At 40.7% G+C, this 23,705-nt stretch overlaps 2 protein-coding genes across 17 annotated transcripts in view; both read left to right on the top strand.

Moving 5' to 3' along the window:
- Positions 1-23,705, top strand: part of SNAP91 (synaptosome associated protein 91) — a 169,277-nt gene that overhangs the window by 122,189 nt on the left and 23,383 nt on the right. For 6 of the 16 annotated variants that reach the window (XM_061427323.1, XM_061427319.1, XM_061427321.1 and 3 more), the window contains 10 exons: positions 2,128-2,235; positions 3,167-3,427; positions 3,677-3,754; positions 3,914-3,985; positions 4,427-4,510; positions 5,745-5,828; positions 15,774-15,908; positions 17,455-17,604; positions 20,995-21,025; positions 21,879-21,990. In XM_061427323.1, the coding sequence (XP_061283307.1) occupies positions 2,128-2,235; positions 3,167-3,427; positions 3,677-3,754; positions 3,914-3,985; positions 4,427-4,510; positions 5,745-5,828; positions 15,774-15,908; positions 17,455-17,604; positions 20,995-21,025; positions 21,879-21,990 (1,115 nt within the window). The remainder of the gene's footprint in view (positions 1-2,127; positions 2,236-3,166; positions 3,428-3,676; positions 3,755-3,913; positions 3,986-4,426; positions 4,511-5,744; positions 5,829-15,773; positions 15,909-17,454; positions 17,605-20,994; positions 21,026-21,878; positions 21,991-23,705) is intronic. The other 10 variants (XM_061427333.1, XM_061427332.1, XM_061427334.1 and 7 more) reach the window with 7 other exon arrangements.
- Positions 5,897-8,285, top strand: LOC133253736 (tRNA (cytidine(32)/guanosine(34)-2'-O)-methyltransferase-like). The gene has a single exon (XM_061427335.1). It carries the CDS (start codon positions 6,839-6,841, stop codon positions 7,751-7,753), a length of 915 nt encoding a protein of 304 aa, XP_061283319.1. The 5' UTR covers positions 5,897-6,838; the 3' UTR covers positions 7,754-8,285.

The raw sequence follows: 23,705 nt of genomic DNA, 5'->3' as shown, positions 1-23,705 counted from the left end.
GGATCTTCCTGACCCAGGGATCGAACCCGGGTCTCTCCTGCATTGTAGGCAGACACTTTACCGTCTGAGCCACGAGGGAATCCAATAGCACTGATGTAACTGGTACTTAATTCAGTCCTACAAGGAGGGAACAATATAGTAGAAAGTGGCACAGTTCATCACAGTAGAGTGGTTAACCACACAAACTTCAGTCAGACAGCTTACAGCCAAATCCTGACTCCACCATTTGCCAAACCTTGGGCAAGTCCTCAGAGTTTACAAGTTTCCATTCTCTTATCTACAAAGTAGAGATGATAGAACTTACATCCCAAGAGAGTTGTAGAAATTAAATGTAATAATGCCAGTGAAATATTTACCTAGTGACTGGCACACAAATAGTGACTGCTATTACTGTTTCTATTGCTTCTAATCACACTACCCTCAGTTCCAGATTTTATAAGACTAGAAAGAAAACAGACCTGACTCATGGCAAAATATTTCCAACAGTCCATGGGATTGCAGAGTCGGCATGACTTAGTGACTGAACAATAACAAACCTCTTAGACTGTTGGCCCCAGTTCTTAGTGCTTTCACGTTGCCCTGTCTTCTGTGATAACATGGCATCTGGGGAGGCTGTCTGTCCTATCCCCGACTGTTTTTTTGCCTATGCCATTACTATTATTCACCATCTCCCTTGACTGACCTTTACCTGAACGTGTTCCCTCAGTGTAGCTGTGAGAAGCAATCAAATCAAATCAAGCTGTAACATATGATTGTCCTATTGTCTATTCCAGCGATATCGGTGTTTTTGTAAAGAACCTTTTAACCCACGTGGGTCTCTAATGTTTAATGTTTGTTAATGCTGGGTTTCAGGATGTTACCATAGTGTGTCTCATACTCAGATCCATTTGAAACACTCTGGGTTAAACTGAGAAACAAGTGTCCTGACTGTAGGATTTCCTACCACTTAGACCAGGTAAATCTCTGAGAAAGGGGAAATACTGGGTAGCATTTTGTTTGACAAATTCTTTTTAATGGCTGGAGGAGCAGTATTCCAGGGAATGCTGGTAAGTATTGCAGAAGGCAGCAGTTTAGGATATAAGTCTAGCAGGTAAGTGGCAGGTACTTTTTGGTCCCCACTTTCCAGGAATTTCTTCTAGGCAGGTCGTATTTATGATAATTTCATTCCTTTTGTACTTTGGAATGAAAGGGTTTCTTTGAAAACTCCAGGTAAAACTAATTTTACCATAATTAACATGGTGTGTTGACAGAAACACATTTGGGATCCTTTGCACACATCAGCCATTTATAAATTGGGCATTTATAAATGGAGGCTGCTTGTATGTTAAGGGATCTACTGTATATTATTATAATTTACTATATACAGTTACATACTTGTAGTTTCAAAACATGAAACTATATCTTTAGTTCATTGAAAACAGGTAATTTTCAACATAACTAGAGCAATGCATTATTTGAAAATAGCCATAAATTTAAGTCAAAATAAAGGCATTATGGCATCATCTCCTAATTTTTTTTCTCTAGTTCTTTAAAGCAAATCCTTGGTTGTGTCTGAAATGTTTCTCAGGGATAATGAAAGTTTAACTTATGAATATTTATATATGTCATGTTAACAGTGCAATTTTGCCTAGACTATAAAAGAAAATTGAATTTAGATGGTTTATGTCATTGTATATTTAATTTTATTGGCATTAAAGAGGACATCCATGCTTGCTAGAAACCATGAGTCAGAGACATCATAGTAACATAGTATATAAATAATGAAAGCTCAATGTCTCAAACTGCCTAAGAAAGTAATTTTTGTGTTTTAATTTTCACATTCATTACTTTCTAGTGATGCATAAAACATGCTTCTTAGAGCCCTTATACAATGAGAATCCTGTCACCCTTTGGATCCTCACAGGTCTCAGCAGGCCCCACACTGCACCACTTTGCATGTAGCCAACATGAAGGGGCGCCAGGAGTCACTGTTCTGTGACTGCCAATAGTGCATGGGCTGTAAAAATGCATTTTAAGAATTCATGTTGTATAAGGGAGCCTTCTTTGCAATTTAACTTGGTTCTTTTACTATATTTTTCTTCTCTTTTTATCCCTTTCATTTCTTTTGTTTTAAAACCTGCACCCAAGATGCCTTTGCAGCTTCTCCCGGGGAGGCCCCTACAGCATCCGAAGGGGCCACCGCGCCGGCCCCCCCAACCCCCGTAGCAGCGGCACTTGATGCTTGTTCAGGAAACGGTGGGTTTCCAATCCTGAGCCCGTCTGTTGTCGTTTTGTCCTGATGTGAAACCCCCGTAGCTAGACATGGCCCTCTGTGTTTCTAATTTTACTTTCTTCTGAGCATAAAATATCACTCCTTCTAACAGAATGAAGAATGCTGACACTTAAAACATTAAGAAAACGAAGGGCATACTTATCAAAATTGACAATTTCTCAAGATTGACAATTTTTGTCACTGCAAGTATGCTGCCTTAATGTTTTTGTTCCCCTCTAATGCTACTGATGGACTTCCCTGTTGGCTTAGTGGTAAAGAATCTGCCTGAAATGCAGGAGACGTGGGTTCGATTCCTGGGTTGAGAAGATCCCTTGGAGAAGGAAATGGCAACCCACTCTAGTATTCTTGCCTGGGAAACCCCATGGAAAGAGGAGCCTGATGGGCTATAATCCATGGAGTTGTAAAAGAGTCCGACACGACTTAGCAACTCAACAACAACCATAAATGCTATCAGTGTATCATACTCTTTTTGTAACACTGAATTCCAATATATAGGCATGTTTTCATGAATCTTCCAAGCTACCAGGTTGACCAGATTAAGTGAGCATTTAAAAAATAACAGTCTCCAATCCTAGACCGTAGTCTAATCTGACAAATACTTGTTAAGTGTTTCAATTTCTGAATTTGTGGTACCTGCTAGATTTTCTTTTCTCTTTAGAAGAACATGCTAATCACTGATCCCCCACTAGTAGGGTCCTAGCTCAAAGCAAGCAGCCTAATGCCTAGCCAGCCGCTAATGTGTAGCCAGCAGCCTAAAGCCTAGCCAGCAGCCTAAAGCCTAGCTAGCGTGTGAATATCCGTGCCAGGTGTCTTGGTCCCCATAGTTATAACGCTGCTCTCTTGCCTGTTTCCTTACTGATGCTGTGTGTGTGTCTCCACTTTCCTTTCCCCAAGACCCCTTTGCCCCGTCTGAAGGTAGTGCAGAGGCTGCACCCGAGCTGGACCTCTTTGCAATGAAGCCACCTGAGACCAGTGTTCCTGTAGTTACCCCTACAGCTAGCACAGCCCCTCCGGTTCCCGCCACTGCTCCTTCTCCTGCTCCCGCCGTCGCAGCTGCCACTGCTGCCACTACCGCTGCCACCACCGCCGCCGCCGCCACTGCCACCACCTCCGCCACCACCACCTCCGCTCCTCCTGCTCTAGATATCTTTGGTGGTAATTTTTTTGTTGTCATTGTCGATGTCATTGAACTCTTGCCACCCGGTGGATTGTATTCCGGTCCTTGCGGTGTCCTGCATACGCAACTCTAGACTGCATGATGTCTGTGTCATGAAATGGTTCTCCAGCAACCATTTGCAGCTCGTTTCAGAACTCTTCCAAAAATGCTCACCCGCAACTGGAAAGTGAGGCGGTTTCTGGCGGGTCCATCCCGTTGAGTAAAGGCATGTGTGTTCTTGGTCTTAGATTTGTTTGAGTCTGCTCCTGAAGTTGCTCCCGCGCCTAAGCCAGAGGCTGCTCCTAGCATAGACCTGTTTGGGACAGGTAAAGCCAAAGCTCCCTTTCTTTACGTGAGTTTGCCTCGATGTTTTCATGAAAAAGCCCTTTGTCTACCCCTGTGATAATGCACTTGTTAGGTTTCTGACTTTGATTTCAGCTCTCTACTCACTTATGCTTGGTTTTGGTTTGTTTCACTTTGGGAAGATGCTTTCTCCTCTCCACCACAAGGGGCCTCTCCTGTGCCTGAGAGCTCTCTCACTGCTGACCTCCTATCCGGTGAGTGTTTCTGCCAAGGTCAAGCCTTCCTAGATGTTTTAGTGGTGGGGGTGGAGGGTATGTGTGGAGAGACAGATGCAAAAATATGAGGGTTGTCTTGAGTTCTTTTACGCTCAAAATTCACTTTAAAAAAAAAAATCTCATTTTTGGTCCATCCACAATTGCTGACCCCCTATATTTCAAATCTGCTACCAACTGGAAAGAGAAAAACTCTTTTTCATACTACATCCTGTGACCTCAGGGAGTAAAGTTTTATTTTCTTCTGTGAAATATGTATTTTTAAAACTGTTGGCTTTTACTCAACTTTTAAGCCTGTCTAACTTAAGAGGTTAGCTCTTCCTGCTATTCAACATGAAATCTCTGGGAGCTATTTGTCAAGGCTCAGGGTTTCGTTTTCCTTTGGGTGACGTGCCCTTTGTCCTGTTCTGTGCTTTGCTCCAGTGGATACGTTTGTAGCACCATCTCCTGCAACCACTGCCTCGCCAGCAAAAGTGGATTCTTCAGGGGTGATAGACCTTTTTGGGGGTGCGTATCTCTCCACCTTCAACACTCACAAAATCCTCCCCCCCCCCAGAATAGTTTTGAGATCTTGTAGTTCATTATTTTTTTTCTTTTGACTATGTGAAATTATTTTCATCTTTTAAATGTGAACTTACATTTTTAAGATCTTTCCATTTCTTTGTCATCATCATCTTCATCCTCATTGGCTCATCCTATTTTTTAGTGCATGCCCTAACAAAACCAGATGATTTTTCATTTGCAGTCTTGTGTTTTTAACTTTTCATTCATCCTCATGTAGAATCAACTGATTGGAATTTCCTGCTACTGCTCTTCCTTGGTGATCCTGATCTGTCAGCTAAATCAACGTTTCCAAGTTCTTTAAAGCAATATAAACATAGATTATTTGGAAATGAAAAAAGATAAGCCAGTTAGAATTGAAAGCATAAGCTCTAGATGTCATGCATTATTTCATAGGGTTTATTTATGTTGAGTTTAATGTTCCTAAATCCTCCCAGAGAACTAGAAGATGTTTCACTGACTTAAATGCATTTTTCTTTTCCTGTATGCTATTGGAAGAAAGGCACATGTACTGAATTAACTCTAGAACTACTCATTTGGATGATACATTCAGTGTCTTCTGTTAGCAGTAAATTTATTGGGGAAAGTCCAAGTTTGGAGTGATTTCTTTATGAATTTCCATAAGTGCGTATGCTGTGGGCTAAAATACCATCCTTAGCAAGTGAAACCCACATTGAGTAGTTAGGATATATTGATGCATTATGGCGAGTGCCATGAAAGGAATATGAGAGGTACAAAGGTGTCGCAGTTTGTGACATTCAGAGGCTCAAAACCTGTGGCAAAATCATTAAACTTTGATACAGGTAGGGCAGCTGCTGCTTGAATTGTTTGTTAAATTTTGTTTAATAGAGTTCTAATGGGAGGGGATTCTTTGCTTTGAGCAAAAAGCTTTAAAACTTTGATCCTGTTTTGATAGATTATAGGATTCAGCCCTTAAAAAAAAGAAGAAAAATAATTTTCTTACTCTTACAAAGAGGTGTTAATTTTTAAGTATCCTAGAACTCTTCTTTTGAGAGAGTGAACTGGTCAGAGCGTAATTCAATCCATTCAGTCATTTCACATATCCACAGGAGACAAGCTTACCACAGAGTGTCATGTCTGTGCATTTCTCAGCAAATCACTTCCCTTACTTACTGTTTACACTCTTTTACTTTTTTGCTGCATAATGGATAATGGGTAGATGCATTCGGAAGTAGTGCTTCTGAACCCCAACCTGCACCTCAGGCTGCTTCTAGCTCGTCAGCATCGGCAGACCTACTAGCTGGTAATTAATTGCATTAAAATAAAATAGTATTTTATGAAAGTTAAGTTTGGATATATTTTTATAAGTAACAGATAATATATAAATTTCAAGGTGCATGTCTTCTTTTCCTTTTAGACATGAAATTGAAAAATAAGACATTGTGTAATAGAAAGTTGATTATTTCCCAGGAGTTGATGAAATTGGTCTTAAAATCAGTTGTATGCAAGCCACCCCTGCAGCTCATTAGATGCTCTTAATATGCCTTACTTTCAGTTAGCATGTTTTTTATTAAAGAAATAATATGCTTAATTCAGCAATTTTTATCTTGCCCCCCTCCTTTTTAAAGGAATTTGTGGGGAAATGTACCACGATATTTGACAGTTAGTTCTATAATAAGTGAATACTCTAAGAGAAGCTTTTCTACATTTCCACCATTGGTTAGATTTTTTTTCCCCTCTTTTTTTTATTGGAATATAATTGCTTTACAGTGCTTTTTGAGTGAATAACATTATATGTAAATACAAAAGGAAATGCAATAAAGATATAGCATAACTAAATGTTAAAAATGATTTTTAGAGATTTTAAACCAAAAATTAAGGAGCATCTCAAAATTGGGGAGAAAGCGCTATCAAAAATTAGTATGTGAGTTCTCGTTCCTCGCGATGTTTCTGCCTCGCCGTTTAAGACCGGTGGCTTTCTTCGCGTCCATTGCATGTTGGGAACGGCAGTTCGTCAGACTGGCTATGTCGCTGTGAGATGCCGGCACTCGTGGTAAGTTCAGGTCCAGTCTGGCTTCGCACGAGCCACTGCGTTTCACGATGACAGGCGTGGCACGCTGTGGTCACCGTTAGGTATGCGCGACAGGCTTTCAGAGCAACTAAGGAAACAAGCCAAAAACCTACGACTTCTTATGGGCTTGCGGTCTCGCTGAAGCTCGTGCTCCTCACGGACCGGCTGTCTTCGTTCCTCTTCTCCCCGCTCCGAAAGTTTGAGCTTACTGTTGGCAGGCCCCTGGGCAAACGGTGTGTGAGATGGGACGGTCATCAAAGGACAAGCGAGATGTCTACTACCGTCTAGCCAAGGAGAAAGGCTGGCGCGCCTGTAGTGCCTTCAAGCTGTTACAACTTGACGAAGAATTCCAGCTCTTCCAAGGCGTGACGTGGGCGATTGACCTGTGTGCGGCCCCAGGCAGCTGGAGCCAAGTGCTGAGCCAGAAGATAGGGGGCCAGGGTTCTGGCCATGTGGTGGCTGTGGACCTTCAGGCAATGGCTCCACTACCAGGTGTGTTACAGATCCAGGGGGATATCACCCAGCTGTCCACTGCCAAGGAGATCATCCAGCACTTTGAAGACTGCCCCGCGGACCTAGTGGTGTGTGACGGGGCTCCTGATGTAACCGGCCTCCGTGATGTTGATGAGTATATGCAGGCCCAGCTCCTCCTAGCTGCTCTGAACCTTGCCATGCACGTCTTGAAGCCAGGGGGCTGCTTTGTGGGCAAGATCTTCCGAGGCCGGGATGTGACACTGATCTACAGCCAGCTGCGTGTCTTCCTCTCCAGGGTGCTATGTGCCAAGCCCAGGAGCAGCCGAAATTCCAGCATCGAGGCCTTTGCTGTCTGTAAGGGTTACAACCCTCCTGAGGGCTTCCTGCCCGACTTGACCAAACCCTTGCTGGATCACTCTTACGATTTCAACCAATTGGATGGCCTCAGCCGCATCATTGTGCCATTTGTGATCTCTGGGGACCTGAGCGCCTATGATTCAGACTGCAGTTACCCACTGGACCTAGAGGACGGCTCAGAATACAAGTGCACTCCACCCAGGCAGGCCCCCATCTCACCACCCTACCAGGAGGCGAGCACATTGAAGGAGAAAGGGCAGCTGGCCAAGGACAAGGAGATCCGCCCTCAGGACTGCCCCAGGAGCACAGTGGACAGGATGCCCTAGTCCCTGACTGTTCCACAGCGCCACACCCTGCAGCCCTCTGAGGTCGAAGACAGTGGAGTGAATTATTCGTCTTAACATGTTAAGTTAGCCAACAATCTGATAAGGACTGGGAAGCTGTTTGCTGTTAGGAAAACCAGAATTTGAGTTGATCTTGTTTTCAAATATCTCCTCAACCAGTCTAAACATACAAACTCCAAGTGGGAACCTCCAGCAACTACCACAAATAGAAGGAAAGAAACATCCCAGAATGTCCATCTTCACTACAGAGGGGAGTCTTGAGTGGGGTCTTGCTTCTTCTATAAATCTTTGCAGCCATGGGTCCCGAATATGTCCAGAACTCACCCTGAAAGCAGGGTTCTTAACCCTGGGTAGAAGTCAGGGGTATCTATGAACTTGATGGAGGGAAACATTACATTTTTATTTTCACTAACTGAAATTTTAGCTTTACTCCAGAATCTGAATGCTGGCAGCAAATCAGAATTGTAAAATTACTTTTACAATAGTAAAAGCAGTGTCTGCAACTTTCCACCAATAGAGGTCACAGTCACTTATTTAATGTTATGTTATAGTTGTTTTGGACATCTTGAAATACTGTTCACATTGGTCACTACTTTGAATAAGATCTTTTTTTTAAATTTGTCTTTTTGATTAAAAGATAATTGCTTTGCAGAATTTTGTGATTTTCTGACATATCAACAGGGGTCAGCCATAGGTGGGATCAGCCATAGGTGTGCTCAGGTCCCCTCCCTCCAGACCTCCCTCCCAGCTCCCTCCACATCGCACCCTTGTCACAGGAATTGTCACAGGGCCCCTGTTTGAGTTCCCTGGGTCGTACAGCAGGTTCCCATTGGCTGTCTATTTCACATGTGGTATTGTAGGTTTCCATATTGCTCTCTGCATACGTCTCACCCTGTCCCTTCCCCCTCCCCCATGTCCATGGGTCTGTTCTTTGTGTCTGTTTCTCCATTGCTTCCCTGAAAGTGAATTCATCAGTACCATCTTTTTGGATTCCATATATGTTTGTATCCATATGATGTTTGTATTTCTGTTTCTGGCTTACTTTACTCTCTGCTTTGGGCTCTAGGTTCGTCCAGCTCATTGGAACTGACTCAAATGCATTTCTTTTTATGGCTGATGGTATTCCATTGTATATATGTACCACAGCCTCTTTTTCGGTTCATCTGTGAATGGACATCTAGGGTGCTTCCATGTTCTAGCTATTGTAAATAGTGCTGCAGTGAACATTGGGGTACACGTGTCTTTTTCAGTTTTAGTTTCCCCAGGGTATATGCTAAGGAGTGGGATTGCTGAGTCATATGGTGGTTTTATTCCTAGCTTTTTAAGGGATCTCCATACCATCTTCCGTAGTGGCTGTATCAGTTTCCATTCCTACCAGCAGTGCAAGACGGTTCCCTTTGCTCCACATGCTCTCTGGCATGCATTGTTTGTAGACTTTTTGATGATCGCCATTCTGACTGGTGTGAGGTGGTATCTCATTGTAGTTTTCATTTGCATTTCTCTAATGGTGAGTGATGTTGAGCATCTTTTCATGTGTTTCTTTGTCATCTGTGTGTCTTCTTTGGAGAAATGCATTTTTAGTTCTTTTTCCCACTCTTTGATTGAGCTGTTTGTTTTTCTGGTTTTGAGTTGTATGAACTGCTTGTATATTTTGAAAATTAATTCTTTGTCAGTTGTTTCATTTACTATTGTTTTCTCCCATCCTGTTCAGTTAAGTTGCTCAATTGTGTCCAACTCTTTGAGACCCCATGGAAGCATGCCAGGCTTCCCTGCCCATCACCAACTCCTGGAGCTTGCTCAAACTCATGTCCATCCACTTGGTGATGCCATCCAACCATCTTATCCTCTGTTGTCCCCTTCTCCTCCTGCCCCCAATCTTTCCCACCATCAGGGTCTTTTCAAATGAGTCAGCTCTTTGCATCAGGTGGCCAAAGTATTGGAGTTTCAGCTTCAGCATTAGTCCTTCCAATGAATATTTAGTACTGATTTCCTTTAGGACTGACTGGTTTGATCTCCTTACAGTCCAAAGGATTCTCAAGCATCTTCTCCAACACCAAAGCATCAATTCTTCAGCACTCAGCTTTCTTTGTAGCCCAACCCTCACATCCATACATGACTACTGGAAAGATCATAGCTTTGACTAGACGGGCCTTTGTCGGCAAAGTAATGTCTCTGCTTTTAATATGCTGTCTAGGTTGGTCATAGCTTTTCTTGTCCCATTCTGAGGGTTGTCTTTTCACATTGTTTTTAGTGAATAACATAACTAAAGTACTAACTTGATGTACTAAAAAAAAAAGTTCATATATTGTAGCACCCCCCCAAAAAAAATTTAAGTGTGTAATTAAAACTCAAAGACTAAATGCATAATCTCTTGAAAGGACACATATCCCAGAAAAACTAGTTATTCTTCATTTAATTTACTGTTAGAGCTATGACATAATTGCAATTCCAGAATTGAACTGTGAATAAAATATCACCTTAGTCTTCTCCTTGAGTAGAAATTTCAGGTTCTATTTGGTGTACCTAGTGTGGTGAAACTAGAGAACATTCTAGAAGAGGCAACTTCTGTGTCCAAGGAGGACAGGCTAACAGAAAAAATCTCTCCAAGTCATTGAGGTTGCTGGTGGGATATAGGCATCACCCACATCTCAGACAGAGTCTGGCTGGAAACTTGAGAGTTATTATAACAAATGAAATTATTTCACCCAGTGAAGAGTAAAACCGTCAAATTCCTCTCATGAGATATCAACTGAAGATATAGATGTTTGAAAGATGGAGACAGTTTCCTGGATGGCCCTGTAAAAATGGACTATTAAGGGAGGTTAGGTATGTTGAGGGATATGCTTAATTTGTGAGGTTGATATCAAACAGAGAAACCATTTTCTTCCATAAGAGACAATTCTGGGATGACGGCACCATAATCTGTACTAGCATAGGTCTGTGCCTGTAGTGGGAGGGAGACCTACGTCCTGCAGTAGGAGGGAGACCGTTCATAGTTTCTCATTTTCTGTTAACCACATGGCACAGGTAGCTTTAGCAGGGCCATGGAAGTCCTTGAAATGATTTAAAATATAAAAACTTTCAGTGTGCAATTAATAACAGTTCCCACTAACTGGTATGGTCTATAGAGGACCAATCATTTCATCTCTAGGGGTCAGAAACAGAACAGACAGAAGGTTCTCAGGCTGTTGTTATTAGAAATATTGACTCTCTCAAATTGATTTTAGTAAATGGACTTAATAACTGTACCAGTGAGAATAAAGGAAATTACAGCATCTTTAACATAATAGAGCTCATGTGAGTGTGGGAAAATGTGTGTGGGAATGTATTTATCTACCAGTAATTTTAACATGGTACTCCCTCAACCCAAGTGATGTGTGTAGACAATGACTGGCAGTTTTGATATGTCTCTATTAATAGAACTTCATTAAGTGTGTAGGCCATTCCCCTGTAGAGAGATACATTCATAAGACTGATCATCTGTGATAAAAGGCAGTATGTCTGCAGCTGGTGATTCATGTAGGACAGCTCAAACATGTCTGTAGGACATCTGAGACATATATATATATATAGGCAGGAAGCTGAGCAGTTATTACTTTATTTTCAATTGCACAGACTTTCTTAATATAAATTCCAAAACAAAGAGAAAGGAGTATTCTCTTACTCCTTACCTCTATTCCAAGTCTCTAAAACTTTTCACTTAACAGGAGTTCTCCAAACTCCTTATTAATGCCTATCATTTTCCTGCTTAACTCTTCCTTTAGAGTAAAGCGACAGATTTTTCTTCCTTAACATAATAATCGGTTGGTTATTTTATATCACTTTATAGCTTTGTAATTAGTCTAGGTTTGTGAAGGTGCCTGCTTCATAAGAACTGAGTATAATGGGGAAAAGCCATCTTTCCAGATCTCTGTTGACTTTATAAACCTATCAGAAGGAGATAACTCTGGCCTCACACCTGGCTGTAGGAAAGAGGTCAAGTAGTATTGGGAAAAACCAGGGTTCTGGAAGATTCCTTTCTGAAATCCTGGCTCCGCACTTGCCATCAGGTCACCTGAATCAAATTATTTAACCTCTCTGGCCCCAGTTTCCTCATTCATAAAAATTCCTGGAGTGATTGTGAGGCTTAAATAAGCTAATATATGTCTTAGGTTGAATGATGTAAAATTGGTATTTTTGTAGGATCAAAATGGTCGAATATTGGCAGTGTATGTGGCTCAGATAGTTCAACCTAAAAAAATTGCTCAGAATGTGCCTGTCTTTTGGTGAGCCTCATGCCAATTTTGGCTAAACCTTCACTTTCATAGAGAAAACAGTGATCTTTTTTTTTCATTAAATAGTGTTATTTATTCATCTATGGGAATGAGCCCCTTACCTTATGAAACTCACCAGCACTAAGCAGGTGAGCCCTGGGTAAATGCACATGGTTTTCTCTTTTTATTACTGAGTCACGGGTGGTGTATTAACTTCCCTTTGCATCTTTTCTAGCTGTGAAAAGATAGGATTGAATCAGCTGATTTTAATGTCCTTTCGAACACTGATATGCTGTGACCTTAGAATACATTGTCCTTTCTTGACCAAATTTTAAGAAACTGAGCATCAGGTACAGTTGTTTCCATGTTCAACTGTAACAAAGAGAAACACACCCTTTGCCTAGATTTCCGACTGCCGTATTCCAACTTGTGGGGGATGTTTCCAAGAAGTCAACCTTAACGCAGCAACCAACCTCCCTAAAACCAAACTGGTCATATCCTCAAAAATAATTGCATTTATCCCATCTTCTAGTAAAGTAATGCTCAAATTTCTCCAAGCCAGGCTTCAGCAATATGTGAACCGTGAACTTCCAGATGCTCAAGCTGGTTTTAGAAAAGGCAGAGGAACCAGAGATCAAATTGCCAACATCCACTGGATCATCGAAAAAGCAAGAGAGCTCCAGAAAAACATCTATTTCTGCTTTATTGACTATGTCAAAACCTTTGACTGTGTGGATCACAATAAATTGTGGAAAATTCTAAAAGAGATGGGAATACCAGACCACCTGACCTGCCTCTTGAGAAACCTATATGCAGGTCAGGAAGCAACAGTTAGAACTGGACATGGAACAACAGACTGGTTCCAAATAGGAAAAGGAGTATGTCAAGGCTGTATATTGTCACCCTGCTTATTTAACTTATATGCAGAGTATATCATGAGAAACGCTGGGCTGGAGGATGCTCAAGCTGGAATCAAGATTGCTGGGAGAAATATCAATAACCTCAGATATGCAGATGACACCACCCTTATGGCAGAAAGTGAACAGGAACTAAAGAACCTCTTGATGAAAGTGAAAGAGGAGAGTGAAAAAGTTGGCTTAAAGCTCAACATTCAGAAAACTAAGATCATGGCATCTGGTCCCATCACTTCATGGCAAATAGATGGGGAAACAGTGGCTGACTTTATTTTTCTGGGCTCCAACATTGCTGCAGATTGTGATTGCAGCCATGAAATTAAAAGACGCTTGCTCCTTGGAAGGAAAGTTATGACCAATCTAGATAGCATATTCAAAAGCAGAGACATTACTTTGCCAACAAAGGTCCATCTAGTCAAGGCTATGGTTTTTCCAGTAGTCAAGTATGGATGTGAGAGTTGGACTGTAAAGAAAGCTGAGTGCCGAAGAATTGATGCTTTTGAGCTGTGGTGTTGGAGAGGACTCTTGAGAGTCCCTTGGGCTGCAAGGAGATCCAACCAGTCCATTCTAAACGAGATCAGTCCTGGGTGTTCACTGGAAGGACTGATGTTGAGGCTGAAACTCCAATACTTTGGCCACCTGATGCGAAGAACTGACTCATTGGAAGAGACCTTGATGATAGGAAAGATTGAAGGCAGGAGGAAAAGGGGACGACAGAGGATGAGATGGTTGGATGGCATCACTGACACAATGGACATGAATTTGAGTAAACTCTGGGAGTTGGTGATGGACAGGGAGGCCTGGCATGCTGCAGTTCATGGGTCGCAAAAGTCGGACACGACTGAGCGACTGAACTGAACTGATCCCATCTTCGCTTCATTATGATGTTAATTTTTAAATATCTACAGGATGTCTTCATTTAGGAAGGCTACATGATCCTTAAGTCACTTGAATACTGCTAAAATCACTTCAGGTAGTCCCCATGAATTTTAGAGAGCATCTTCTAATAGGTAACAGTTCTCCATGTTTCATTTTTTCATACATAAACAAGGAAACCTAAGCCAGTGTCACTATCCATTTCCAGGGACAGCATGATTTTCTGGTTAGAAATAGTAACTGGAGAATTTCAGTGGAAGTCATTTCCAAAATTATAAATTGACTGTTACAAAGTGTAAGCTGAAGGTTTTTTGTAAGCATTCTTTATGTTTTTTGGCAAGCATTTTGTGAAGAAAAAATATAGCTAGATGAGAAAAGAATACATTTATATATATAATATATATACCCAAACTTGAGTATAAAAAAGACTTCTTTAATTTTGATACGTGTTTGATAATAGGACATCATCTAATGTCTTCTTAAGGAGTCACTTTCTTCATGAAAGTGAAAGTGAAGTCGCTCAGTCGTGTCCAACTCTTTGTGAACCCATGGACTGTAGCCCACCAGGCTCCTCCATCCGTGGGATTTTCTAGGCAAGAATACTGGAGTGGGTTGCCATTTCCTTCTCCAGGGGATCTTCCCGACCCAGGGATCAAACCTGGGTCTCCCTCATTGCAGGCAGATGCTTTACAAAACCCAGGTCTCCCTCATTGCAGGCAGATGCTTTACCATCTGAGCCACCAGGGAATCCTTATATCTTTTTGTACAGAAGCAATACAGTGAGCTCTGCTTCTGTCTGTTGATTGAGAGCAATAATTTACTTCCAGGCTTCAAAAGAGAAACACTTAATTTGAGGTCTTTGCTTTCTCCTCACCTTTTAAATTCAAAAGTATCCTTCTTTCAATAAGTGTTAATTCAGTGTTTTAGATATTTGACTGAGTATTCGTGGAAAAGATGAAAAAAGACAGTTCCTGACACCAAAAAGCCACCCCCAGGGTGGGGACTTGGGGTGGAAATAAAGGATGGTGTATGGGTAGGGTGGGAGATGTACCAGTGCTGAGAGCACAGAGGCAGGACACGTCACCCATGTGTACCAGGTGTGGGAGGGGCAGGGTCCTTGTGGCTGGTAGCTGTGGGTGGCAATAGGAGGCAAAGAAGCCCTCCTGGGGCTGGTATTTGACTCATTGTGATGTATTATGGCCGCAACTGAGTTTGCAGGGAGGGGAGAAGGAGGTCCAGAGACAGGTGCGCTTGTTTGCTATATAAAGGAACCCACATTATATGAATCTGAAAGTTCTGGGGAGCCCATGAAGGATATTAGAGAAGTAACTTTGTCAGCATTGTCTACTCAGAAAGATCACTCTGGCTGCACTGTAAAGGCTAGGTTGGAGGAGCTACAGATTAGAGACAGAAAGTCGCTTTGTGTTGTATTGGGTGAGCCTAAATTTCTCAATGGCAGCAATTAGACTGGAACATATAAGAAATATATTAAGGAGGAGTTGATGGCAGGATACATGCATATTTTTCTGATTTGCATTTTATTATTATGCTGAGCCAATGTGTAAACTAAGCATTTTCGAGGTACCTGGTATTGTGATTTGAAGAAATAAAATTTAAATACAAAAATAACTATCTGAAGTTTAACCATAGTGAAACCACCTCAGCTTTATGTACTTCATCATAACAGTAGATTGGATTGCTGCAGGTTCTCTTAACAGGGACATAAAGTCTTATGTGCTCTCTGATTTGCAGTTAAATTAAATCTCTCATTATGTGTCAGATTTTAAGATACTTGAAAAACTATTCCAAAAGCATAACTTCCTGGGTTTCATTGCCTTCTCATCCATATGCACTCAATACCTTTTTGGTCTTCTGTTACTTCTGCTGATTCTGTTTTATTGGCCTTTACCTGTCTTTAGTTGTTTCTGCTTATATTTTTCTGGAACTACTTTTTCCCAGGATTTGGGGGTTCTTTCATGGCTCCTTCTCCATCGCCAGTGACTCCAGCTCAGAATAACCTGCTACAGCCCAACTTTGAGGCAGCTTTTGGAACAACGCCTTCAACTTCTAGCAGCAGCTCCTTTGATCCTTCAGGTGAGGCAGTGATTTTTCAAATATTCTTTTTATTTGTTCTGTTTCTAAAATACACCGCCTCAGGTTCGTGTGATATCAGGAAATTTATAAGCAAATATTGAATGAAGACCTGGTTTTAAAACTGTTCAATAAATCTCTCCTTCTGTAACCTAAGTAAATATTTTCCATACATTTTTGGTGGCTTTAAGAATAACCTGCAGTCTCTTTCTGTTTTTGTTTTTATTTTTTAGCAGAAATTTAACTTAACATGCACACCATCTGTTTGCATGAGCTTATGTGCACATGGTTTGGAGAAAGTTAAGGGAAAACAAATACTTTGTGCTAAATCTTTGTGCAGTATCTCAATGTGTAGACACTCCCACTGCTGTTGCTTACACTCTCTGAAGTTTGCCTGGCCCTCCGTTTGATGAAGTTGACACGAATAGTATTCTTTGCCTGCCTTTAACCTTTCATCCTGCTGTCATTTTGTTTGTATTTTCTTCCATTCTACTCTTCTCATGCTGGGTCCCTACTACAAATTTTCAATTGGTGAGTTTTTGGTAATTGTGTTTCAGAAACACCCCAACTATATCCTCTGCCTGACAATTTGGTTGCTTCCATTGCCAGTGCTGAGTTGAATGCTGTCCTTCTTTTAATTTAGAATTATTGTAGAGTGGTGTGTGTATGGTAAATATGCATTGTTTTTTATATATTAAAAAAATTAGCAACCATAAAACTTTTGATGTAGGTATCACCAGAAGCTTTTCTACAAATTCTATGAGACAGCATTTTTGAATAGTCTCTCTGTATTCCGGGAACTAAACAAATGGTCATTTGTTACATGCTGATCAGGAACCATCAATAATAGCATGATTCTTAATACTGAAAATAGCATATATTGTAGCTATGCCCTTAAAGTTAGAACCAGAAGTGGTTCTAACTTTCATACTACAATGAAAGAAACAAAAATCAAAATTCTTGCTTCTACAGTATGTTTTTCAGATATTTGTTAATAGGTACTAATCATCAGATCAGATTTTACCCCACCACTGATTTCATAGGAATTGGGAGATTCAGACTTTCTTTCTCATTTAAGAATTTTTATAAAAGTAGGCATTGTAACTACCACATATTGAATGCCTATTTTGAGTGAGCATTATAGTAAAGGCATGACGTATATCATCTAGTTTAATCTCCACAACAAATCCATGTTGTAGTTGTACTCTTCCCACTTACAGGTAATAAAAACTCAGATAGTCACTTTCTCAAAGTCACACACTAGTGAGGCAGCTGACATGAGCCCAATTCTGATTCCCAAGTCTGTGTTCTTTCCTGAACGTTACACAATTTCTTTTTTCCACTTTCATGTTCATTAGTATTTCCGTACTTTATGAGTAGCCATATGTAGAGATGTTTTTTTGTTGTTATCGTCATTGAAAGTATGGATTAAGTCCCTTCTTTGGTAAAATTGTAAATGTATTTGTTTCATTCTTTTTCAAAAGAGTTTCCCTTTGATTTTGCATATTTCTTTTGCAATTATTCTGAACCTGTTCTATTTGATTTCCAGTGTTTGATGGTCTAGGTGATCTTCTGATGCCAACCATGGCACCAGCTGGGCAGCCTGCACCCATCTCACTGGTACCACCAAGTCCTGCAATGGCGGCAAGCAAAGCCCTTGGGAGTGACCTTGACTCATCTCTTGCCAGCTTAGTAGGCAGTGAGTAATAGAATAGTTTTCTTTAGCAGAATCATATGTGAATTTTTTTCTCTCTTTTTTTTTTTTTTTTTTGTATGAATTGTTTCTGAATTCACTTACAGGTGAGTATGTCAAGGAGTAGACAGAAATTCTTAGTGTTTTACCCAGTACAATTCCTTGGAAGATATACAGTCCCTGTGCCATTGTCTCACAAGCAACATGGAGGCCACTTTTAATCTGAATTGCCAAAGGTGTAATTAGAGAGCATGTAGAGTAAAATCTAAGTGTATTATCTTAAATAAAGTATTTAATTTTTTATTTCATTTGAAAATAACATATTTACCAATTGAGTATCCAAATTAGTTTCAGTTATTCATTGAACAAATATTTATTGAGCACCAGGCAGTCTTCCAAGCTCTAGAGATAAATCAGTGAACAAAGCAGATAGAAATTTCTGTTCTTACAGTGCTTAGCAGGGCAGAGACAACATTAAATATTTTCAAATAAATAAATTCTCTAATATGTTAGGTTGTAAATGCCATGGAGAAAAACCAGGACATCCAAAGAGGGTCTGTAAGTACTACAGAATAGCCCTCACTGAGAAGGTAAAATTTGTGCAAAGATTTGAAGGTAAAGGAATGAATCATATGGATATCTGAAGGAAAAAATTTGCAGGCAAAGGAGATGGCCAGTGCAAAGGCACTGGGGCAGATGATTGCCTGGTATACTCAAGGAGTTCCATGGACATTAGTGACTGGAGCTGGGTAAGTGAAGGAGAGAATCCTAGGAGATGAGGGAGCTATTACAAAGATTGGCCTTGTTTTAACTCTGAATTCAATTATTTTGTTAAGGTGAATGGGCTTACCATCACCAATACATTTTGTTTCACTCAAGGCTATGTCAAAAGTTTATCAGATCCCTGAGACAACTTTTTTCCTATGTAGTATTCCTGCAGACATATTTTTGTTTCCCATTCCCATGATTTAAAGAATACATTTCTCCAAAGAATATATACATATGGCCACATGAAAAGGGGCTCAACATCAGTCATCTGTGAAATGTCTATCCAAACCACAGTGAAATATTACTTCACAACCATTTTTTGCCATTTAGTTGCTATATCATGTCCAACTCTTTTGCGACCCCATGTACCGTAACCCGCCAGGCTTCCCTGCTGTGAAATTCTCCAGGCCAGAAAACTGGATTGGGTTGCCATTTCCTCCAGGGGTCTTCCCAACCCAGGGATCGAACCCAAGTCTGCTGCACTGCAGGCGGATTCTTTACCACTGAGCCACCAAGGAAGCTAGTTCACGCGCATTAGGATGGCTGTAATAAAAAAGATCATAACTAGTCTTGATGAAGACGTGGAAAAATTAAAACCCTCACTTCATGGGAAATAGATGGGGAACAGTGGAAATAGTGTCAGACTTTATTTTGGGGGGCTCCAAAATCACTGCAGATGGTGACTGCAGCCATGAAATTAAAGGACGCTTACTCCTTGGAAGGAAAGTTATGACCAACCTAGATAGCATATTCAAAAGCAGAGACATTACTTTGCCAACAAAGGTCCGTCTAGTCAAGGCTATGGTTTTTCCTGTGGTCATGTATGGATGTGAGAGTTGGACTGTGAAGAAGGCTGAGTGCTAAAGAATTGATGCTTTTGAACTGTGGTGTTGGAGAATACTCTTGAGAGTCCCTTGGACTGCAAGGAGATCCAGCCAGTCCATTTCAGCCCTGGGATTTCTTTGGAGGGAATGATGCTGAAGCTGAAACTCCAGTACTTTGGCCACCTCATGTGAAGAGTTGACTCATTGAAAAAGACTCTGATGCTGGGAGGGATTGGGGGCAGGAGGAGAAGGGGACGACAGAGGATGAGATGGCTGCATGGCATCACTGACTCGATGGACGTGAGTCTAAGTGAACTCCGGGAGTTTGTGATGGACAGGGAGGCCTGACGTGCTGCAATTCATGAGGTTGCAAAGAATCGGACGCGACTGAACTGAACTGAACTGAACATTACTGGGGAGAATGTATTGATAACATTGAGCAGCTGCCATGAAAAGTGATTTGGCAGTTTCTGGAAATGTTAAACATACAGTTACCATTCACCAGAGGGGGTACCAGGTGACTCGCCTAGAAAGCTCTTCCCTAGATCTCTGTGCAGCTTTGCACAAGCTTCATCCCATGAGGCTTCCTTGAGCACCCTATTTATCCTGCCTGCTCCCACTCTCAACCTAACCCACCAGCTCTCTCTTACCCTGTTCTTCATATTCACTTTTCCATAGGCTTGCTGTATTGCCTCTAGTAGCTTATATACTCTTCTATTATTTTGTTGTTTTATCATCCATCTCACCCCAAGAGAATGCAAATTCCTCTGTGACTGGGATCTTTATTTGCATCACTGGCTTATCTCATATACTTAGAACAGTGCCTGGCATATGGGGGCTCAATAAATATTTGCTGTAGTAGTCAATGATTTGAGATTAGAGCAGAATGATTTAACCCATTGGGTCAGGAGTTGCCAAGACAACTCACATAATTCGTAGATTCACTAGAAGGACCCAAGGGAGTCAGCACATGGTTGTACTCACAGCTGAGATTATAGCAGAATCGTAAGGATACACAGCTGGATCATCAAGGGAAAAGTCCAGAAGAATCCACACATGGACTTCCTTATGCTCTCTCCTCCCTAAGAGGGGAAGAACACACAAACATGCAACAACACACAAAGGTTTCTGCCCAGGAAAGCCCTTTATAAAGATTCAGCATCCAAGGTTTTTATTGGATCCTCATCCTGTAGGCACTCTGCCTAACATGTACCAAAATACCAGCCAGTCTCCTGAAAGGAAAGCAGATTTTCAGCATAAACCTAGTTGCTTGTACAGTTCAGACAAGTGAGCCATGCTTATCATTAGGAGAACAACTGTAGAGAACAATTTGGCTTCCCAGGTAGCTCAGTGATAAAGAACCTGCCGGCCAATCATCCCTGGGTCAGGAAGATCCCCTGGAGAAGGAAATGGCAAGCCACTCCAGTATTGTTGCCTGGGAAATCTCATGGAGTCTCAAAGAGTGGGACACGACCTAGCCACTGAGCCACAGAGAACAGTTTATATTAGCCAAGTTCCCACCCACACAGGCCTAAGATAGCAATCTCAAGCCTCCTAAGTTCACACATTTCTGAATACAGATTGACTTTAAAGTTTGATCCTTAAGAATAACGTGAAGTGAAAGAAAATGCTGGACTTGTGAATATGTTTCCTAAAGTGGTTTCTCTTCTGTAAAACTAAATGCAGTCATTTGTATGCACAATATGGACTTTTTTTAGACCTCTGATTCTTTGATCTTTTAAATGTCATATCATTTAAACTGAGTATAGAGATTTAAATTCTTTTTTCTCTTATCCATTTATAGATCTTGGAATTTCTGGTACCACATCCAAAAAGTAAGTATTTTTGAAACTGTCTGGTTTTCTTATGACAGTGTATTTGTACTTGTTTGAGACTATCAAACCTTGTACTTAATGGAGTATTACTCATTCTCAGACTAGGTAAATTGGTTTTTATTTCATTGTCAGTTTTTGTTTTGTTGTTATTCTACTGGAATCTCTATTCCACTATTGACTCGGCAATGAAAAGGAATAATCTGTTTCAGTCTCCAGATTCACACTAAATTATATCTAGAAATACTTGGGAATTGTGGTTTGAATACTTTAATAGCTTTAAATTCTAGATGCATTGTAATATTCCTCGCTAACATTGATTTTAAAAAGTGTCTCATGGAATCAGTTCTAAGGAAGAATAGTAAAAATGACAATGTATATGTTTTTTAGATGCGTATTTCAATATCTCTGAAATTGGGATGCATTTAGCAATAGATATAATCTTATAATCACTGGAAGGCAGTTGGTAGTCATGATTCAATTGTGTGAAACCTTCTGTTGAAGCCACAAAGATCCAGAAAGTGCCATCATGGATTCATTATCAGTTCAGCGAAGGGTAGACAGTATTTATGACTTACTTGGAAGTTTTTGTAACCAGTGATGAATTCAGTTGAATTTTGTGGCACATTTTTCCATGAGCAGTGACAGGAAATTCCTGTTGTCACTGAGGTCAAAACTCTCTTGATGTTTTTGTCAAATGTCCTTAAGCTCTCTTAGATACGATATGGTAAGGCTCTTCTGTCTGTTTCATCCATTCTCTTTATTACTTCTTGACCCCAAATACAAATAAACATTTAAGGAGCCACATACTATTCTTTTCTGATTGTGTGTGTGTGTTTTGCATGGTTGATTTTAGGGGAGATCTTCAGTGGAATGCTGGAGAGAAGAAGTTGACTGGGGGTGCCAACTGGCAGCCGAAAGTAGCCCCTGCCACCTGGTCAGCAGGCGTTCCACCCAGCGCACCCTTGGTACGTAGCTCCCAGAGGCCAGAGTGGTGCAGGCACTGTGCCAGTTTCCAGGTGTATGGAGCAGGGAGCATGTTGCTGAATTTTGCTACTGATGTTGTACTTCTTGATCCGTGTTGAAGAAATGGAGCAAGATGCAATATTTACCAAAAGGCACATTTCATTGACTTTATATTTACTAAAGATTATGACCTAGCTTTTTAAGTATTTCAAAATAGTATTTATACTACTTCAGACATTAGTTTTTTATTTCTACAATTATAGAAATGATATTTCGATATTTTGAAACATGTAATACCATTGATATTTATCTGTGTTTTTACCACATCTCTTGCCCACATTTCCTGATGGTAATAAATAATGAATACTTTTATTCTTGGCAGAAAGAGTGAGCTGTTTTCTGTTGTGTACCTGAACTTTCATTTTAAAACCCTATGAAGTCTTCTCACTGTTTTTTAAATTTGAAACTACTATCACCGCCTTTCCTATGAAATTTAGATAGGTCTCGTTTCTGTATCCCCTGGAGTAGAAAATAGCAACCCATTCCAGTATTCTTCTCTGGAGAATCCCATGGACAAAGGAGCCTGGCAGGCTGTAGTCTATGGGGTTACAAGGAGTTAGACCCGATTGTTTTTGTTTTCAATAACACTTTTGTTTTCAATACTATTATTATTAATTGAACTACAACTTAAGTGGTAGTTTCTATAGGAAAATATCTTCTCAGACTTGGTTTCCAAAACCCACTTCCTTTGGTCTCCCCACTCCACCTGCTGGTGTTTGTAAGAGAGCAGGAAACTCAAGGACTAATGCTTTCTGCCTTTGGTGAGTTCAAAGTCTGAAAGAACTTCATTTTAAGAAGTGATTTCTAAAAGATAACAATGAGAAGATTGCCTATTATATCTGGATGTTTACCTTTTAAAATCTTTCTTTGCATAAAACAATGCTTAAGAGGGCCATTTTTGTATTTATCTATAAATAAAGTTCCATTTTAATTTTTGTAAAGGATACTTAGTAGAAAACTACCCATCTCTTTTAAACTGACCTATAGGTCTGGAAGATCCCCTAGAGAAGGAAATGGCAACCCACTCCAGTATTTTTGCCTGGAGAATCCCATGGACAGAGGAGCCTGGCAGGCTGCAGTCCATGGGGTCGCAAGAGTCGGACCCAACTTAGTGACTAAACCACCACCACCATGCCCAGGATAGCCATATAATTTATTGTGCAAACTAGTGCTCTTTGAGGGCGAAAGGAAGCATAATTGTTACTCTGGGGCCCCAAGCATGTGTCTGGTGGCCCACATAGATGCTGAGACCATAGGCAGGTAGCACTCTGGGCCTAGGCAGCTGCATTCCATTCTTTATTTTCTTAGTCTATTTTTTTGAAATATAGTTGATTTACAATGTTGTGTTAATTTCTGCTGTGCAGCAAAGTGATTCAGCTGTACATATATATGTATATATTCTTTTTCATACTCTTTTCCATTATGGTTTATCACAGGATGTTGCGTATAGTCCCCTGTACTGTACAGTAGGACTTTGTTGTTTATCCATTCTCTGTATAAGAGCTTGCTTCTGCTAACCCCAAGCTCCCACCCCATCCCTCAACTGCACTGCATTCTTAAATACAAAAACAGTGTTGGCGGTAGAGGGAGAGAGACTCGATAACTCTGAATAAAATCCCTAAAGAAAGAAAAAGCTTCTTCAGAACGCATCTTATAC

The sequence above is a fragment of the Bos javanicus genome, chromosome 9, assembly GCF_032452875.1.
Source record: "Bos javanicus breed banteng chromosome 9, ARS-OSU_banteng_1.0, whole genome shotgun sequence".
Classification (NCBI taxonomy): Eukaryota; Metazoa; Chordata; class Mammalia; order Artiodactyla; family Bovidae; genus Bos; species Bos javanicus.
Note: the sequence above shows the minus strand (reverse complement) of the source record. Positions and strands in the feature narration are given on the sequence as shown.

Coding starts and splice junctions, on each gene's coding strand:
- LOC133253736 (XM_061427335.1), top strand. CDS start 6,839: ATGGGACGGTCATCAAAGGACAAGCGAGATGTCTACTACCGTCTAGCC.